The 17,010-nt window shown below is 38.1% G+C and overlaps 1 protein-coding gene across 1 annotated transcript in view; it reads left to right on the plus strand.

Annotated features, from left to right (window-relative positions):
- The window catches only part of RAB22A (RAB22A, member RAS oncogene family), an 82,208-nt gene that overhangs the window by 34,614 nt on the left and 30,584 nt on the right, over positions 1 to 17,010 (plus strand). Inside the window, exon 6 of the mRNA XM_053704557.1 lies at positions 12,400 to 12,509. Coding sequence (XP_053560532.1) covers positions 12,400 to 12,509 — 110 coding nt within the window. The remainder of the gene's footprint in view (positions 1 to 12,399; positions 12,510 to 17,010) is intronic.

The following is a 17,010-nucleotide window of genomic DNA, read 5'->3' on the forward strand; positions in this document are numbered from 1 at the left end:
TTTTGTCATGTAAAGCTATTTCTGTTGTCATCCTGATGCATTTGTATGTAAATTGCCCACCTATAACGTGTTAACTTCTTAAGAGTGGTAGTAAGTAACAAATAGTAAGGATGATTTCAGACTAAAAATACCACAAATCCTGTTATAATTATTTATGTTGTATTCATGTTCTTTATCTTTAAAATGTGAAAGTAATTAAAGTACAAAAACTACGACGTACCAATTGTACAGACATACATAGGAGAATAATGGGGTCAGTGCTCAAAGAGCGTACAGTCTATAGGGAAGAGATGCATGCGCTCAGTTTGGAGTTGAACCCACTGGGTTGTATATAATTTAAGATAAGGACTTAATAGAGTTTGTTTTTTTTAATTATTATTTTGAATCATTTCTATCATAGGGTGCAGTCTGAGAGGTGTTTGAGTTGAAACAACAAAACTGCAGATGGGTAGAGGAGTGTAGAACATACTTATGTATTTATGATTGCAGAACTAGGAATTTTTGAGGAAAATGGAATATAATGAAGAATATTGAAGTACAGTAGATGAGGGACACACAGTGGGGAAAATTGTGTATGTAGTGTTCTCCACAGAAACTTTATGAAATAGCGAGTTTGGGGTTTGCATTATTATTTATTTATAAATTTTACCCAGCGCTGCATGAAGGTTCTTTACAGTCATAAGGGCCTGCCCTTGAGCACAATCGGTTGTAAATGCCCTTTTACACAACGTGAGCTAAGGTTACAGAGCCTCTCAAGCTTACAATCTCTATATTATGACATTTTTGTTTTTTAAAAATGTTACTTTAGTTATCCAAAGCACACATTTTTTGCATCATTTAAAATAAATTGATTTAATTTGTGCAACAAAAATATTGAACAAACTTAATATTTGCTATTTTTGGATTGAAGGGACAGTCTACTCCAATATTTTGTTTATAAAGATAGATAATCCCTTTATTACCCATTCCCCAGTTTTGCACAGAAAACCAATGTAATAACAATTGCTTCAAGGATTATTTAAAACTACCTGTCATGCTGTGTGTGTGGAAAAAAAAAAAAGTATACTATATAAAACCCCACCATACAATCTCTCCCATAAAACACATATATGAGCCCAAATAATTAAAATGTAAAATATATATATATATATATATATATATATATATATATATAATATGGTCATCCTTCATTTAAAAATAGAATATATCCAAAAATGAAAGTGATTATGCCCAGTACTGGAGGAAAAAGAACATACAGGCTTGGCCTAAAGTATGGATACCCTTCACTTTAGGAAAACGCACAATTTTCTCAAAACAAAGTAAAAATTGTAATAGGACAGAAAACAAATGAGAATGGCACAGACAAAAATGTTGTTACTCTGCAATCGGTAGCTCTGAATAAGATTTCTACACTGGGATTATGGCTCACTCTTCTTGAGCAAACTACTCCAGTTATCTCGGGTTTGTTGGGTGCCTTTTCTGGACTTACAGAAGGTCCAATGTTTTCTTCTCATACATTCTTAGGTGCTTTTTGAGGTATGTTTCGGGTCATTATACTGCTGGAGGACCCATGGTGACTGAGACACAGCTTTTTGACATTGGGCAGTAGGTTTTACTCCAGAATGCCTTGATAGTCTTCTGATTTCATTGTGCCCTGCACAGATTCTAGGCACCCTGAAGCAGCAATGCAACCTCAAAACATCACTGAGCGTCCTCCATGTTTCATGATAGGGATGGAGTTCTTTCATTTAAAAGCTTCTGTAAAACATGGAGGAGTTATGATTTGCTAAAAAGCTCTACTTTTGTTTGTCTGTACAAAGGACATTTTCCCAGTACTGTGGCTTGTCAATATATATTTTGGCAAACTCCAGTCGGCCTTTTTTGTGTTTCTCGCTTTACTTTAAAATGCAAGGTTACCAATACTTTCTGCCATGTCTGTACACTTAAAAATATAGCAAGAAAGCCAGCTAAACATATTGGCATGGTAACTGGCCAGCTACTATTGTCAATTTTACACTTTTCTGTAAATGTAATAAAACAATGTAATATAATTTTAGTAGAGGATTAATGGGGTATTCTAATGGTAAAAAAAAAAATCAAAGATCAAATGTTCTTCATTAGAGCATATTATTTTTGAACCAATGCCTATTGCTAACAAAGGGGTTGATCACAGTCCCTTTGTGTGCTAATGACGGCTCATAGTCGTCACTAGCACTCCCCCCACTTTGATGGAGGTCTGAGGACCTCCATCCACTCCTACCCTGGCGATCTGGCCTGGATACTCACACGATGACGTCACGCGCAATGACGTGATGACGTCATTGCGCAACTTTATTTAGAACTGACAATTGTCAGTTATAGGGAGATAAGGGCATGCTGCTTAGATGCCTGCATCTCAGGCGTCTAAGCAACTACAAACCCCCAAAACCGTCTATCCTTTCCAATGGTATAAGTCTTTGGGGTGTATAAGAAAAAGTAACAAAGTATTTGGGGGTCTCTAAAGGCACATAAGTAAAGATCAAAATTGCCTAGAGACCCCCAAAATACATTTTATAAAAATAGTTGTTTATTTCTGAAAAATAAATATCAGTTTATGTATTATAGCTAAATGATCAAAATTATTATAGCTAAATGATACCGCAGTGACCACCCAGCTGAGAAATGTTGCATAGCCTTTTACAATACAGACCGATATTATATTTGTAATACCATGATTACCTGGATAATGTGGTTACAAATTAATAAATGGTAGAGGAATGCTATTTAAAAAACAAAACAAAAAAACAAAGAAACACCAAATATTTTTATAATCTGTCTTTTAGCATGCTTGGAAGATGAGTAAAACACCCTCTTTACGCAGCTTTCTCCATGTTTCAAAAAATGTTTATATGAACCCAAACTCTGACTCCTTCACTGATGATGCATATGGTACATAAACTAAACATTTCTAGAAAGTACACACCAAGCGGCATCAAATGAGGGACACAAGTATTGCTAGCACACAAATAGACAATGTAATAAGTGGAATATGGCTCTTTTGCTAAAAAAAAGTTTTATGCAAAGCACCATATTGCATTAATTGTTGCGCACCTCAATTATGTGCTAGAGATACATGTAGCCCCTCATTTGATGCGCCAAAGGGTGTACTTTCTACAAATGTGTGCTTTGTGTACCATATTTTCATTTTCCAAGTGGCTAGAACTGTTTAATTGCAGACATGGCAATCTTGAAATCGTCCAAAAAAATAGCCTTTTAACTTTTATGGGATATGTCTGCAATCAGACAACTGTAGAAACCTGGGAAACTAAAATACATTAAATAAAGTACACCCCTTGACGCATCAAATGGGGGGCTACATGTATTGCTAGAACACAAATAGACAATGTAATAATAAGTGGAATATGGCTCTTTGCTTCAATTTTTTCCCCCCATTAATTGCTGTGCCCCCCAAATTCATGCTATTAATACTTGTAGCCCCTCATTTGATGCACCAAGGGGTGTAGTTTCTGCAAATGTGTGCTTTGATTACCCTGATTACCCTATTTTAGAACTTTTAATTGCTGAAAACAGTACAGTAAATTCTAAGATGCTGTTTTTGATAATTTATCAAATTGACATTCCTGCAATAAAGCAGTGGGAAAAAAAACAGTGACATGTTCTTAATTTCTGCTTATTTCAGACTGGTTACTTACTACAAATATTTATCCACACAGGTTTTGATAATAAAGCTTAGAAAAATAAAATGACATACTATTATTTGAGTCAGGAATAAAAAAATACATTTCCCCCCCATATGTTACGTGCTATTTTTTTAAACCTAATAATACATACACATATAATAATGGTATATTTTGAATCTACTGGGTCTGCTGAAAAAAAAAGAAAACAAAGAAATATATAGTTTGTATAGTTTATTCACACAAACTTTTATTTCTAAAAGTGTTTTAAACGTGAACTGCAACAAAAAGCTCAAAACCATCTTAGCACACAGGTGGGAAAAAGCTTAGCAGCCAAAGGGTTAAAAAAACCCCCGTACCAAATGATTTATCTACAAAATTGCCATAGACTTTAGTGGTTTTCTGTTTGGAAATCATTTTGATAGTTTTTCTAAAGAATTGTGACCAATCTATTATTATTATTATTATTATTATTATTATTATTATTATAAGAATAATAATAATATTATACTTTATAAAGTGCCAACATATTCCGCAGCTCTGTCCATGGGTACAATTCCTTTAAATAAAACAATGATACAAAACTTGTAAGAGACCAGACAAAATTTTACAAGCAAATACAGGAAGAATTGAGGGTCCTATTCCTGTGGGAACAATCTTGAAGGGGGTAGTGTATTGCCCTCTGCGAAGGGGCTACACGGTTTGGGAACACAATGAGGCTGCTGAGTAGGACACAACCTAGTGTGTTATAGCTACCAAGTAGGACTGCTTGACCCCTTTACAGGTGTTAAATACCTAGTTAGCAAGTTAGAGTCAAAATAACATGTCTAATTAGAGTGCACTTGGACTGAAACACCAGAACTTCACTTCTTTGACACTTGAGTGTAATTTACAGATTTCAGATTGATGTGCTATTGTGCAGTATATATAAAGATGTCCCCTATCTGCACCAGGAGCAATGAATATCTGCACCCGTCACTGGGCTTCCATTTCGTTTCCGTTCAACTGTGGTTTCTGAAAGCGAAATGAAGCTCTTAGTGACCATTTAAAAAAAAAAAATGGCTATAACAAGACTGTCTTTTTAGGGCAGCCCTGAGATCCCTTAGCCTCCCCCAACTACTTGTTCATTTAAATATCCCATCGCCTATGGGGAAAACATATTAGATAGACTTAGTATTGTTGTGTGGCCTCTAAATAAAACTCATATGGCCCTAAACACTTTGTCAAAATAATATTATAGTGACTGTGTACCAGTCTATTTTTTTTAAATCCAGTTTAACTGATAAAGAATGAGTATTATGATCACACCCCTTACCATACAGCACCATACCCATTTTAGATTCCTTACCGTTTACACTAAAGTTTCCCTTTCAGGCCCTATCCTTAAAATTTCACTGGACTGCTTGGCTGTCGTCTGCTGCTTTGGGTTCCCATTTACATTGTGAGCTTTTTAAAACATTACACGTGGTACTGTAAAGGGGAATTGAAGAGGAAAACAGCATGTAAAAAAACACTGCACTAAAACTCAAGTCACCCTTAGGGCAGCCCTCAGAGTACTATTAAACATAATTTATGTAAGAACTTACCTGAAAAATTCATTTCTTTCATATTGGCAAGAGTCCATGAGCTAGTGACGTATGGGATATACAATTATACCAGGAGGGGCAAATTTAACCAAACCTCCAAAATGCCTATAAATACACCCCTCCCACAATTCAGTTTAACGAATAGCCAAGTAGTGGGGTGATAAAATAAGGAGTAAAAAAGAGGAACTGGAAATATAATTGTGCTTTTATACAAAAATCATAAGCACCAAAAAAAGGGTGGGCCTCATGGCAATGTAATGTAAAATAATGAATTTATCAGGTAAGTTCTTACATAAATTATGTTTTCTTTCATGTAATTGGCAAGAGTCCATGAGCTAGTGATGTATGGGATAGACATGCCCAAGATGTGGAAGACCACAGAAGAGTCCCTAGAAAGGGAGAGATAAAATAAAAACAGCTATTTTCGCTGAATTTAATCTACAAAAAATAAGTCTTTCTCATAAATTTCAAGAAAAAAACTTAAATCATAAGCAGAAGAATCAAACTGAGACAGCTGCCTGAAGAACTTTTCTACCAAAGACTGCTTCAGAAGAAGCAAATACATAAAAATAGTAAAATTTAGTAAATGTATGCAAAGAAGACCAAGTTGCTGCTTTGCAAATCTGATCAACCGAAGCTTTATTCTTAAAAGCCCAAGAAGTGGCAACTAATCTAGTAGAATGAGCTGTAATTATCTGAGGCAGAGACTGCCCCGCCTCCAAATAAGCCTTGTGAATCAAAAGTTTCAACCAAGATGCCAAAGAAATGGCAGAGGCTTTCTAACCCTTCTAGGACCAGAAAAAACAACAAATAGTTTAGAAGTCTTCCTGAAATCTTTAGTAGCTTCGACATATTTCAAAGCTCTTACAACATCCAAAGAATGTAAAGATATTTCAAGAGTATTTTTGGGATTAGGACACAAGGAAGGAACAACAATTTCCCTTCTAATATTGTTAGAATTCACAACCTTAGGAAGAAATTTAAACAAAGTCCGCAAAACAGCCTTATCCTGATGGAAAATCAGAAAAGGAGACTCACAATAGAGGGCAGACAATTCAGAAACTCTTCTAGCTGAAGAGATAGCCAAAAGAAACAACACTTTCCAAGAAATTAATTTAATATCCAAATAATGCATAGGCTCAAAAGGAGTAGCCTGCAAAGCCTTCAAAACCAAATTAGGACTCCAAGGAGGAGAGATTGATTTAACAGGCTTGATACGAACCAAAGCCTGAACAAAACGGTGAATATCAGGAAGTTAAGCAATCTTCTATGAAATAAAACAGAGCAGAGATTTGTCCCTTCAAAGTACTTGCAGACAAACCTTTATCTAAACCATCCTGAAGAAACTGTATAATTCTAGGAATTCTAAAAGAATGCCAAGAGAATTTATGAGAAAAACACCATGAAATATAGGTTTTCCAAACCCGATAATAAATCTTCCTTGAAACAGACTTACAAGCCTGTAGCATAGTATTAATCACTGAGTCAGAGAAACCTCTATGACTAAGCGTTCAATTTCCATACCTTCAAATTTAGTGATTTGAGATCCTGATGGAAAAACGGCCCTTGAGACAGAAGGTCTGTCCTTAAAGGAAGTGGCCAAACTGGACATCCGGACAAGATCCGCATACCAAAACCTGTGAGGCCATGCTGGAGCTCCCTTGGAAGAAGAACTAGAGGCGGAAAAATGTAAGCAGGTTGGTAAAACCAAGGAACTGCTAACGCATCCACCATCTCCTCCTGAGGATCCCTGGATCTGGGAAGCTTCTTGTTTAGATGGGAAACTATCAGATCTTTTTTTGGGAAGACCCCACATCTGTACAATCTGACAAAATACATCTGGATGGAGAGACCACTCCCCTGGATGTAAAGACTGACTACTGAGATAATCCGCTTCCCAATTGTCTACACCCGGAATATGTACAGCAGAAATTAGATAGGAGTTGAATTCCGCCCAAGAAAGTATCTGAGATACTTCTTTCATCGCCAAAGGACTGCGAGTCCCACCCTGATGATTGACATATGCCACAGTTGTGATATTGTCTGTTTAAAAATGAATGAATGATTCTCTTTAATAGAGGCCAAGCCTGAAGAGCCCTGAAAATAGCACAGAGTTCTAAAATATTGATTGGTAACCTCGCCTCTTGAGGATTCCAAACTCCTTGTGCTGTCAGAGACCCCCAGAGAGCACCCCAACCTTGCATCTTGCATCTGTTGAAATCACAGTCCAGGATGGACGAACGAAATAGGCCCCTTGAATAATCCGATGATGGTCCAACCACCAGGACAGAGAGAGTTGAATGTTGGGATTTAAATATATCAATTGTGATATCAGTATAATCCCTGCACCATTGATTCAGCATGCAAAGCTTGAAGAGGTCTCATATGAAAATGAGCAAAGGGGATCGTGTCCGATGCTGCAGTTATGAGACCTAAAACTTCCATGCACATAGCCACTGAAGGGAATGATCGAGACTGAAGGTTTCGACAGGCAGAAACCAATTTCATTTCATTTGTCTCTTGTCTGTTAGATTCAGTGTCCATGACTCAATCTTTATCTGGAAACCTAAAAAGGTGACTCTTGTCTGAGGAATCAAGAAACTCTTTGGTAAATTGATCCTCCAACCATGTCTTTGAAGAAACACAAGTTGATTCGTGTGAGATTCTGCTAAATGGAAAAAATTGAGCCAGTACCAGGATATCGTCCAAATAAGGAAAAAACGCAAAAACCTGCTCTCTGATTACAGATAGATGGGCACCGAGCACCTTCGAAAAGATTCTTGGAGCTGTCGCTAGGCCAAATGAAAGAGCGACAAATTGGTAATGCTTGTCTAGAAAAGAGAATCTCAGAAACCGATAGTGGTCTGGATGAATCGGAATGTGAAGATACGCATCCTGTAAGTCTATTGAGGACATGTAATGACCTTGCTGAAGTCAGACTAGTCCTTATAGTGACCATCTTGAAAGTTGGGACCCTTACAAATTGATTCAAAAACTTCAGATCCAGAACTGGTCTGAAAGAATTTTCCTTCTTCGGGACAATGAATAGATTTGAATAAAAACCCAGACCCTGTTCCAGAAGTGGAACTGGTACAATTACCCCTGAAAGCTCTAGGTCTGAAACACACTTCAGAAAGGCCTGAGCTTTCACAGGATTTGTTGGAACGTGAGAGAGAAAAAAATCTTATTCTGAAACCTATTAGATTACCCCTGAGAGACAATTTTCTGAATCCATTGATTCTGAACGAAACCTGCCCAAACGTCTTGATATAATTTCAATCTGCCCGCCACCAGCAGAACTGGAATGAGGGCCGCACCTTTATGCAATCTTAGGGGCTGGCTTTGGTTTCTTATAAGGCTTGGATTTATTCCAACTCGAAGATGGCTTCCAATTGGAGCCAGAGTCCTTAGGGGAAGGAGTGATTTTCTGTTCTCTATTCTCACGAAAGGAACAAAACCGATTTGGAGTTTTACATTTACCCTTATACTTTGTTTATCTTGGGGCAAAAAAAATAGTGTAATAGTGGAAATAGTAAAATCCAACTGGGAACCAAGCAAATTATTACCCTGGAATGATGAAGATAGTAACCTAGATTTAGATATCATGTCAGCATTCCATTTTTGAGCCATAAAGCTCTTCTAGCTAAGATAGCCAAAGACATAGATTTATCATCAATCTTGGTGATCTCAAAAATAGCATCGCAGATATGATTAGCATGTTGAAGCAAACGAACAATGCTATGCAAATCAGAATCTTTTTCTCAATGTGCTAAGATATCCAACCAAAAAGTTGATGCAGCCACAACATCAGCTATACAAATGACAGGTTTGAGAATATAGCCAGAATGTAAATAAGCTTTCCTTAGATAAGATTCAATATTTCTATCTAAAGGATCCTTAAGAGGTACTATCTTCCATAGGATTAGTAGTACGCTTAACAAGAGTAGAAATAGCCCCATCAACCTTAGGGACTTTTCCCCAAAACTCTAATCTAGCCACTGGCAAAGGATACAACTTTTTAAACCTTGAAGATGAAACAAAAGAAGTTCCAGGCTTAGACCATTACTTAACAATCACATCAGAAATAGCATCAGGAACAGGAAAAACCTCAGGAGTAATCACAGGAGGTTTAAAGACAGAATTTAAACGTTTACTGGATTTATTATCAAGAGGTCCAGACTCCTCAATATCCAAAGTTATCAACACTTCTTTTAACAAAGAACGGATATACTCAATCTTAAAAAGATAAGTTGATTTATTAGTATCAATGTCTGAAGTAGGATCTTTCGAATCAGAGAGATCCTCATCAGAGGTGGATATATCAGTATGTTGTCAAATTTGATCAGTATTATGAGAAGTTTTAAAAAGATCTTTTACGTTTATTTGAAGGTGGTATAGCAGCCATAGCCTTCTGTATCGCATCAGCAATATAATTTTTCAACAGGGCTCATGTACTTTAGATGTTGGAACAACAGATACTGTAGTAGCACTAATAGAAACCTTTTCTGCATGCAAAAGCATATCATGACAACTGTTACATACTACAGCTGGAGATATAATCTCCACCAGCATACGAAGAGAGAAGCGCTCTACCAGGAACAAACAGCTCATCAGCTAGTTCTATGGCGATTTACCACCCGGAAGCAGCCTCTTTTAGACCAGTGTGTGCCTATCACAGAGGAAAACTTTCCTGAAGTATATCAGTCTGATCCCGCCAAGTAAGGTCAGTACAGTACGAAATACCATGCAATTCTCCTCTGAACATGGAACATGACAACCCCAGATGATTGTTTTGGCCTCCTATAGGCCTCATCAGTGATGTGCAGCCACATTCATCTAAGCACACTGGGCAAGGAGTCCACGTCTGGGGTTGTCATGTTCCTTGTTCAGAGGAGAATGGCCTGGTATTTCGGGGCTGGACTGACCTTACTTGGCGAGATCAGACTGATATACTTCCGGAAAGTTTTCCTCTGTGAAAAGCACATTGGTCTATAAAAGAGGCTGCTTCCGGGTGGTAAATCGTCATAGAACTAGCTGATGAGCTGTTGTTTGTTCCTGGTAGAGCGCTTCTCTCTTCGTATGCAAATTAATATGGACCCTGGGGAAGTCTCCCTATGGGTGATGGGGGGAAACCAGACGTGGACTCCTTGCCCAGTGTGCTTAGAGGAATGTGGCTGCACCTCACTGACGAGGCCCATAGGAGGCTGAAACGATTGTCTGGGGTTATGTTCCTTGTTCAGAGGAGAATAGCCTGGTATTTTGGGTCTGGACTGACCATACTTGGCGGGATCAGACTGATATACTTCAGGAAAGTTTTCCTCTGTGAAAAGCACACTGGTCTAAAAGAGGCTGCTTCTGGGTGGTAAATCGCCATAGAACTAGCTGATGAGCTGTTGTTCGTTCCTGGTAGAGCGCTTCTCTCTTCGTATGCAATATAATCTCCACTAGCTTACAACAGATACACTTAGCTTTGGTAGAACTGTGTTCAGGCAGCATGGTTCCTACAACAGCTTCTGAGACAGGATCAGATTGAGACATCTTGTAAAATGTAAAAGAAAAAAATAACATTTAAAAAAATATATCTTATTTCCACATATAGCAGTTTCAGGAATGGGGAAAAAATGCAAATGCTAAAATTGACAAAAAAGCAAATAGCATAGCCCTCTGAGCATAAAGAAGGCAAGGAGCATATAGAAGGGGGGTAAAATAAAATTAAATTTTTTGGCGCTAAGTATGACGCACGACGCAATAGGAAGTTGAAAAATTTTTGCCGCAACAAACATCCGGAAATAACGCAACTCGCGTCATAACAAACACAATTTTGCACCAAACAACCTGGCGTCGACTAAGACGCAGGAAATTACGAACTTGCATCATTACAGACGCACATTTGTGCCAAAAATTCTCGCGCCAAGAATGACGCAATAAATAACAGCATTTTGCTCCCTTGCGAGCCTAATTTACCCTCAAGTTTTTCAAAAGAAAAAACAAGTCAAATTGGAAAAAAGACTATACCCCCCAGGTAAGACAAACTTCCTAAAACATGATTCCCATAACGAAACTGCCAGACTGCAAAGGGAAATACACATAGACCTGACTCATGGCAAATATAAGTAAAATACATATATTTAAAACTTTTTATATTAATACATAAAGCGCCAAACCATAGCTGAGAGTGTCTTAAAATAATGATACATTACCGAAAGACACCCATCCACATATAGTAGATAGTTTTCAGTACTGGTTTGGCTATCAGCAGAGGTAATGGTATATAAGAGTATATCGTTGATCTGAAAAGGGAGGTAGACGATGAATCCCTACGACCGATAACAGAGAACCCTTGAAAAGATTTCCCGTGAGGGAAACCATAAAATCAATAGGCGATACTCTCTTCACATCCCTCTGACAAACACTGTACTCTGAGAGGAATTTGGGCTTCAGAATTCTTAGAAGCGCTTATCATATAAGAAATCGTAAAAATAGAGCACAAACTTACTTCACTTCCTCCATAGGAGGCAAAGTTTGTAAAACTGAATTGTGGGTGTGGCTAGGGGTGTATTTATAGGCATTTTGAGGTTTGGAAACTTTGCCCCTCCCGGTAGAATTGTATATCCCTTTTTTGTCTGCCCCCCCCCCCCCCCCCATTCGTCCCGTTTACTTCTCTACTTGTGTATGAGATTCCACATGTGATGCCTCATGGACTTTCACCATCTTATGAAAATTTTGTATAACTGATTTTTTTTTTTTTCCATGATGGTAAGAGTCCACAAGCCTCTCCCTTTTAGTTCCGTATAATTGGTGTCTGCACTTGTTTTGCCCCTTTCCTGCTTTTCTATTTTTCATTGACGTTTTGTATGACTAAGAGATTCTGGGGGAGTGGGAGGGATCAAAGCTCTGGTATGTTAGGGGGTGTGTTTTTTTATTCTCCTCCTTTTAGTGGGCCAGAATGTAATCCCACATGTGATGACCTTGTGGACTCTCACCATCATGTAATAAATTAATTTTATCAGGTGAGCATGCATTTTAGTTTTTTACAGTCTCTTTGTGAAGTTTGCATATACTGTGTATTTTTCTCAATATTTGAAAATAGTTTTTACCATGGCATATACTACAATTTTTCTCCCCCCTTCTTTTAGGGAAGTTTCAGAAAAAGATGCTAAAGACTATGCTGACTCCATCAACGCGGTTTTTGTGGAAACAAGTGCCAAGAATGCAATAAACATTAACGAATTGTTCATAGAAATTAGTAAGTATCCATGACACATTTTTCTTACAATGTCTGTTTTTCTATTTCTACTCTTAATCTTGTGAGAATATTTTTACGAATAGAAAATCAGTGTGTGTGGGGTAGTCGACTTCCCCCTGTGGCCCAAATTCTCTCACACAGTGGATTTAAACACTTTGATATTCCTTAAACATTGATGTTAACCCTCGGCAAACACCTGTGTAAAAAAAAAAATGTTATTGATCCACACAACCTAGAGAAGCCAAAAAGCAAATGTTGTTATCTAGATCTTAATCAAAATGCTGAAACTTGTCTTAACCTGCTTAAAAGACCATTAAACACAGTAGATTTGCATAATCAACAAATGCAAGATAACAAGACAATACAATAGCATTTACTCTGAATTTCAAATAAGTAGTACATTTTTTTCTAACAAATTTCAAAGTTATGTATATTTCCACTCCCCCTGTACCATGTGATAGCAATCAGCCAATCACAAATGCATATACGTATAGTCTGTGAATTCTTGCACATGCTCAGTAGGAGCTGGTGACTCAAAAAGTGTAACTTTAACCCCTTAATGACCGCAGCACTTTTCCATTTTCTGTCCGTTTGGGACCAAGGCTATTTTTACATTTCTGCAGTGTTTGTGTTTAGCTGTAATTTTCCTCTTACTCATTTACTGTACCCACACATATTATATACCGTTTTTCTCGCCATTAAGTGGACTTTTTAAAGATACCATTATTTTCATCATATCTTATAATTTACTATAAAAAAAATTATATAATATGAGGAAAAAATGAAAAAAAACACACTTTTTCTAACTTTGACCCCCAAAATCTGTTACACATCTACAACCACCAAAAAAAACCCATGCTAAATAGTTTCTAAATTTTGTCCTGAGTTTAGAAATACCCAATGTTTACATGTTCTTCGCTTTTTTTGTAAGTTATAAGGCAATAAATACAAGCAGCACTTTGCTATTTCCAAACCCCTTTTTTTCAAAATTAGCGCTAGTTACATTGGGACACTGATATCTTTCAGGAATCCCTGAAAATCCCTTAACATGTATATATTTTTTTTTAGAAGACACCCCAAAGTATTGATCTAGGCCCATTTTGGTATATTTCATGCCACCATTTCACCGCCAAATGCAATCAAATAAAGAAAATCGTTCACTTTTTCACAATTTTTTTGACAAACTTTAGGTTTCTCACTGAAATTATTTACAAACAACTTGTGCAATTATGGCATAAATGGTTGTAAATTATTCTCTGAGATCCCCTTTGTTCAGAAATAGCAGACATGTATGGCTTTTGTTGTTGCTTTTTGGTAATTAGAAGGACGCTAAATGCCACTGCGCACCACAAGTGTATTATGCCCAGCAGTGGCAAGGGGTTAATTAGGGAGCATGTAGGGAGCTTCTAGGGTTAATTTTAGCTTTAGTGTAGTGTAGTAGACAACCCAAAGTATTGATCTAGGCCCATTTTGGTATATTTCATGCCACCATTTCACCGCCAGATGCGATCAAATTAAAAAAAACTTTAAATTTTTCACAATTTTAGGTTTCTCACTGAAATCATTTACAAGCAGCTTGAGCAATTATGTCACAAATGGTTGTCAATGCTTCTCTGGGATCCCCTTTGTTCAGAAATAGCAGACATATATGACTTTGGCGTTGCTTTTTGGTAATTAGAAGGCCGCTAAATGCCGCTGCACATCACACGTGTATTATGTCTAGCAGTGAAGGGGTTAATTAGGTAGCTTGTAGGGAGCTTGCAGGGTTAATTTTAGCTTTAGTGTAGAGATCAGCCTCCCACCTGACACATCACACCCCCTGATCCCTCCCAAACAGCTCCCTCCCCCACCCCACAATTTTCCCCGCCATCTTAAGTACTGGCAGAATGTCTGCCAGTACAAAAATAAAGGGAATCTTTGTTTTTTTTAAAAAAAAATTGTATAGCATATTTACATATGCTGCTGTTTAGGATCCCCCTTAGCCCCCAACCTCCCTGATCCCCCCTCAAACATCTCTCTAACCATCCCCCTTTGCCTTTTTGGGGGCCATCTTGGGTACAGAATCTATTGCTATTACTACTACTTGTCCCTTTACACTAAAGTTTTCTGTAAATTACAGTAAGCGTTTGTTTGGAGTACACATGGATCAGCCTTAGAAAATTTGTATTAATTTCTGTCTATCTGCCTCTGACACCAAAGATGTTATAGAACTTTCTTACAAAGCAGTTTTCTGTTTTTGAAATGTCAATTTTGCTGAAAGTCCAAAAACACTTAAAAAGAAATGACAGTAAAGGTAACCATGAAGAATTGGTTTAACCTCTCATTAAAACTTAAAAAGGGGGTTCCTATTTTGCCTTCCTTATTATATGTTTATCAGGAGGGGTTTAAGAAAAACTGAACTTTCCAGTTGCCAGATAAGGTCTTTAACCCCTTAGTGACCAGAGCACTTTTCCATTTTCTGTCCGTTTGGGACCAAGGCTATTTTTACATTTTTGCGGTCTTTGTGTTTAGCTGTAATTTTCTTCTTACTCATTTACTGTACCCACACATATTATATACCGTTTTTCTCGCCATTAAATGGACTTTCTAAAGATACCATTATTTTCATCATATCTTATAATTTACTATAAAAAAAATTATAAAATATGAGGAAAAAATGGAAAAAAACACACTTTTTCTAACTTTGACCCCCAAAATCTGTTACATATCTAAAACCACCAAAAAACACCCATGCTAAATAGTTTCTAAATTTTGTCCTGAGTTTAGAAATACCCAATGTTTACATGTTCTTTGCTTTTTTTGCAAGTTATAGGGCCATAAATACAAGTAGCACTTTGCTATTTCCAAACCATTTTTTTCCAAAATTAGCGCTAGTTACATTAGAACACTGATATCTTTCAGGAATCCCTGAATATCTATTGACATGTATATATTTTTTTTTAGTAGACATCCCAAAGTATTGATCTAGGCCAATTTTGGTATATTTCATACCACCATTTCACCGCCAAATGCGATCAAATACAAAAAATTGTTCACTTTTTCACAAATTTTTTCACAAACTTTAGGTTTCTCACTGAAATCATTTACAAACAGCTTGTGCAATTATGGCATAAATGGTTGTAAATTCTTCTCTGGGATCCCCTTTGTTCAGAAATAGCACACAAATATGGCTTTGGCGTTGCTTTTTGGTAATTAGAAGGCCGCTAAATGCCACTGCGCACCACAAGTGTATCATGCCCAGCAGTTAAGGGGTTAATTAGGGAGCTTTTAGGGAGCTTGTAGGGTTAATTTTAGCTTTAGTGTAGTGTAGTAGACAACCCCAAGTATTGATCTAGGCACATTTTGGTATATTTCATGCCACCATTTCACCGCCAAATGCGATCAAATTAAAAAAAAGTAAAATTTTTCACAATTTTAGGTTTCTCACTGAAATCATTTACAAACAGCTTGTGCAATTATGGCACAAATGGTTGTAAATGCTTGTCTGGGATCCCCTTTGTTCAGAAATAGCAGACATATATGACTTTGGCGTTGCTTTCTGGTAATTAGAAGGCCACTAAATCCTGTTGCGCCTCACACGTGTATTATGGCTAGCAGTGAAAGGGTTAATTAGGGAGTTTGTAGTGAGCTTGCAGGGTTAATTTTAGCTTTAGTGTAGAGATCAGCCTCCCATCTGACACATCCCACCCCCTGATCCCTCCCAAACAGCTCCCTTCCCTCCCCCACCCCACAATTGTCCCCGCCATCTTAAGTACTGGCAGAAAGTCTGCCAGTACTAAAATAAAAGGGTTTTTAAAAAAAAATGAAATTTTTTTTTAGCATATTTACATATGCTACTGTGTAGGATCCCCCCCTTAGCCCCCAACCTCCCTGATCCCCCCCAAAACCGCTCTCTAACCCTCCCCTCTGCCTTATTGGGGGCCATCTTGGGTACTGGCAGCTGTCTGCCAGTACCCAGTTTACAATAAAAAGTGCTTTTTTTGGGTTTTTTTTGTTTTTTTCTGTAGTGTAGCTTCCCCCAACCCCCCACCCCCCACAAACAAACCCCCACCACCTTGCTGATTGTTTAGATTTTATTGTTTATTATATTTTTTATTTCCCCATTTTCTGCAGTGTAGCGGTTCCCACCCGCTCCCTCCCCGTGCACGCGCCCGCCCCCACCCTCCCATGCACGCGCGCGCGCCCGTGCGCGCCCCCAGCCACCCCCGCCCACGATCCCGCCCCCCTTCAGATCCACATGGCCATCGATGGCCGCCACCCGCCTCCCGGTCCGGCTCCCACCCACCAACGCAGGTAGCCACCGATCTCCGGTGCAGAGAGGGCCACAGAGTGGCTCTCTCTGCACCGGATGACTTAAAAAGGTTATTGCAGGATGCCTCCATATCGAGGCATCACTGCAATAACCGGAAAGCAGCTGGAAGCGAGCAGGATCGCTTCCAGCTGCTTTCCACACTGAGGACGTGCAGGGTACGTTCTCAGGCATTAACTGCCCTGCACGTCC

Source organism: Bombina bombina, chromosome 1, assembly GCF_027579735.1.
Source record: "Bombina bombina isolate aBomBom1 chromosome 1, aBomBom1.pri, whole genome shotgun sequence".
Classification (NCBI taxonomy): Eukaryota; Metazoa; Chordata; class Amphibia; order Anura; family Bombinatoridae; genus Bombina; species Bombina bombina.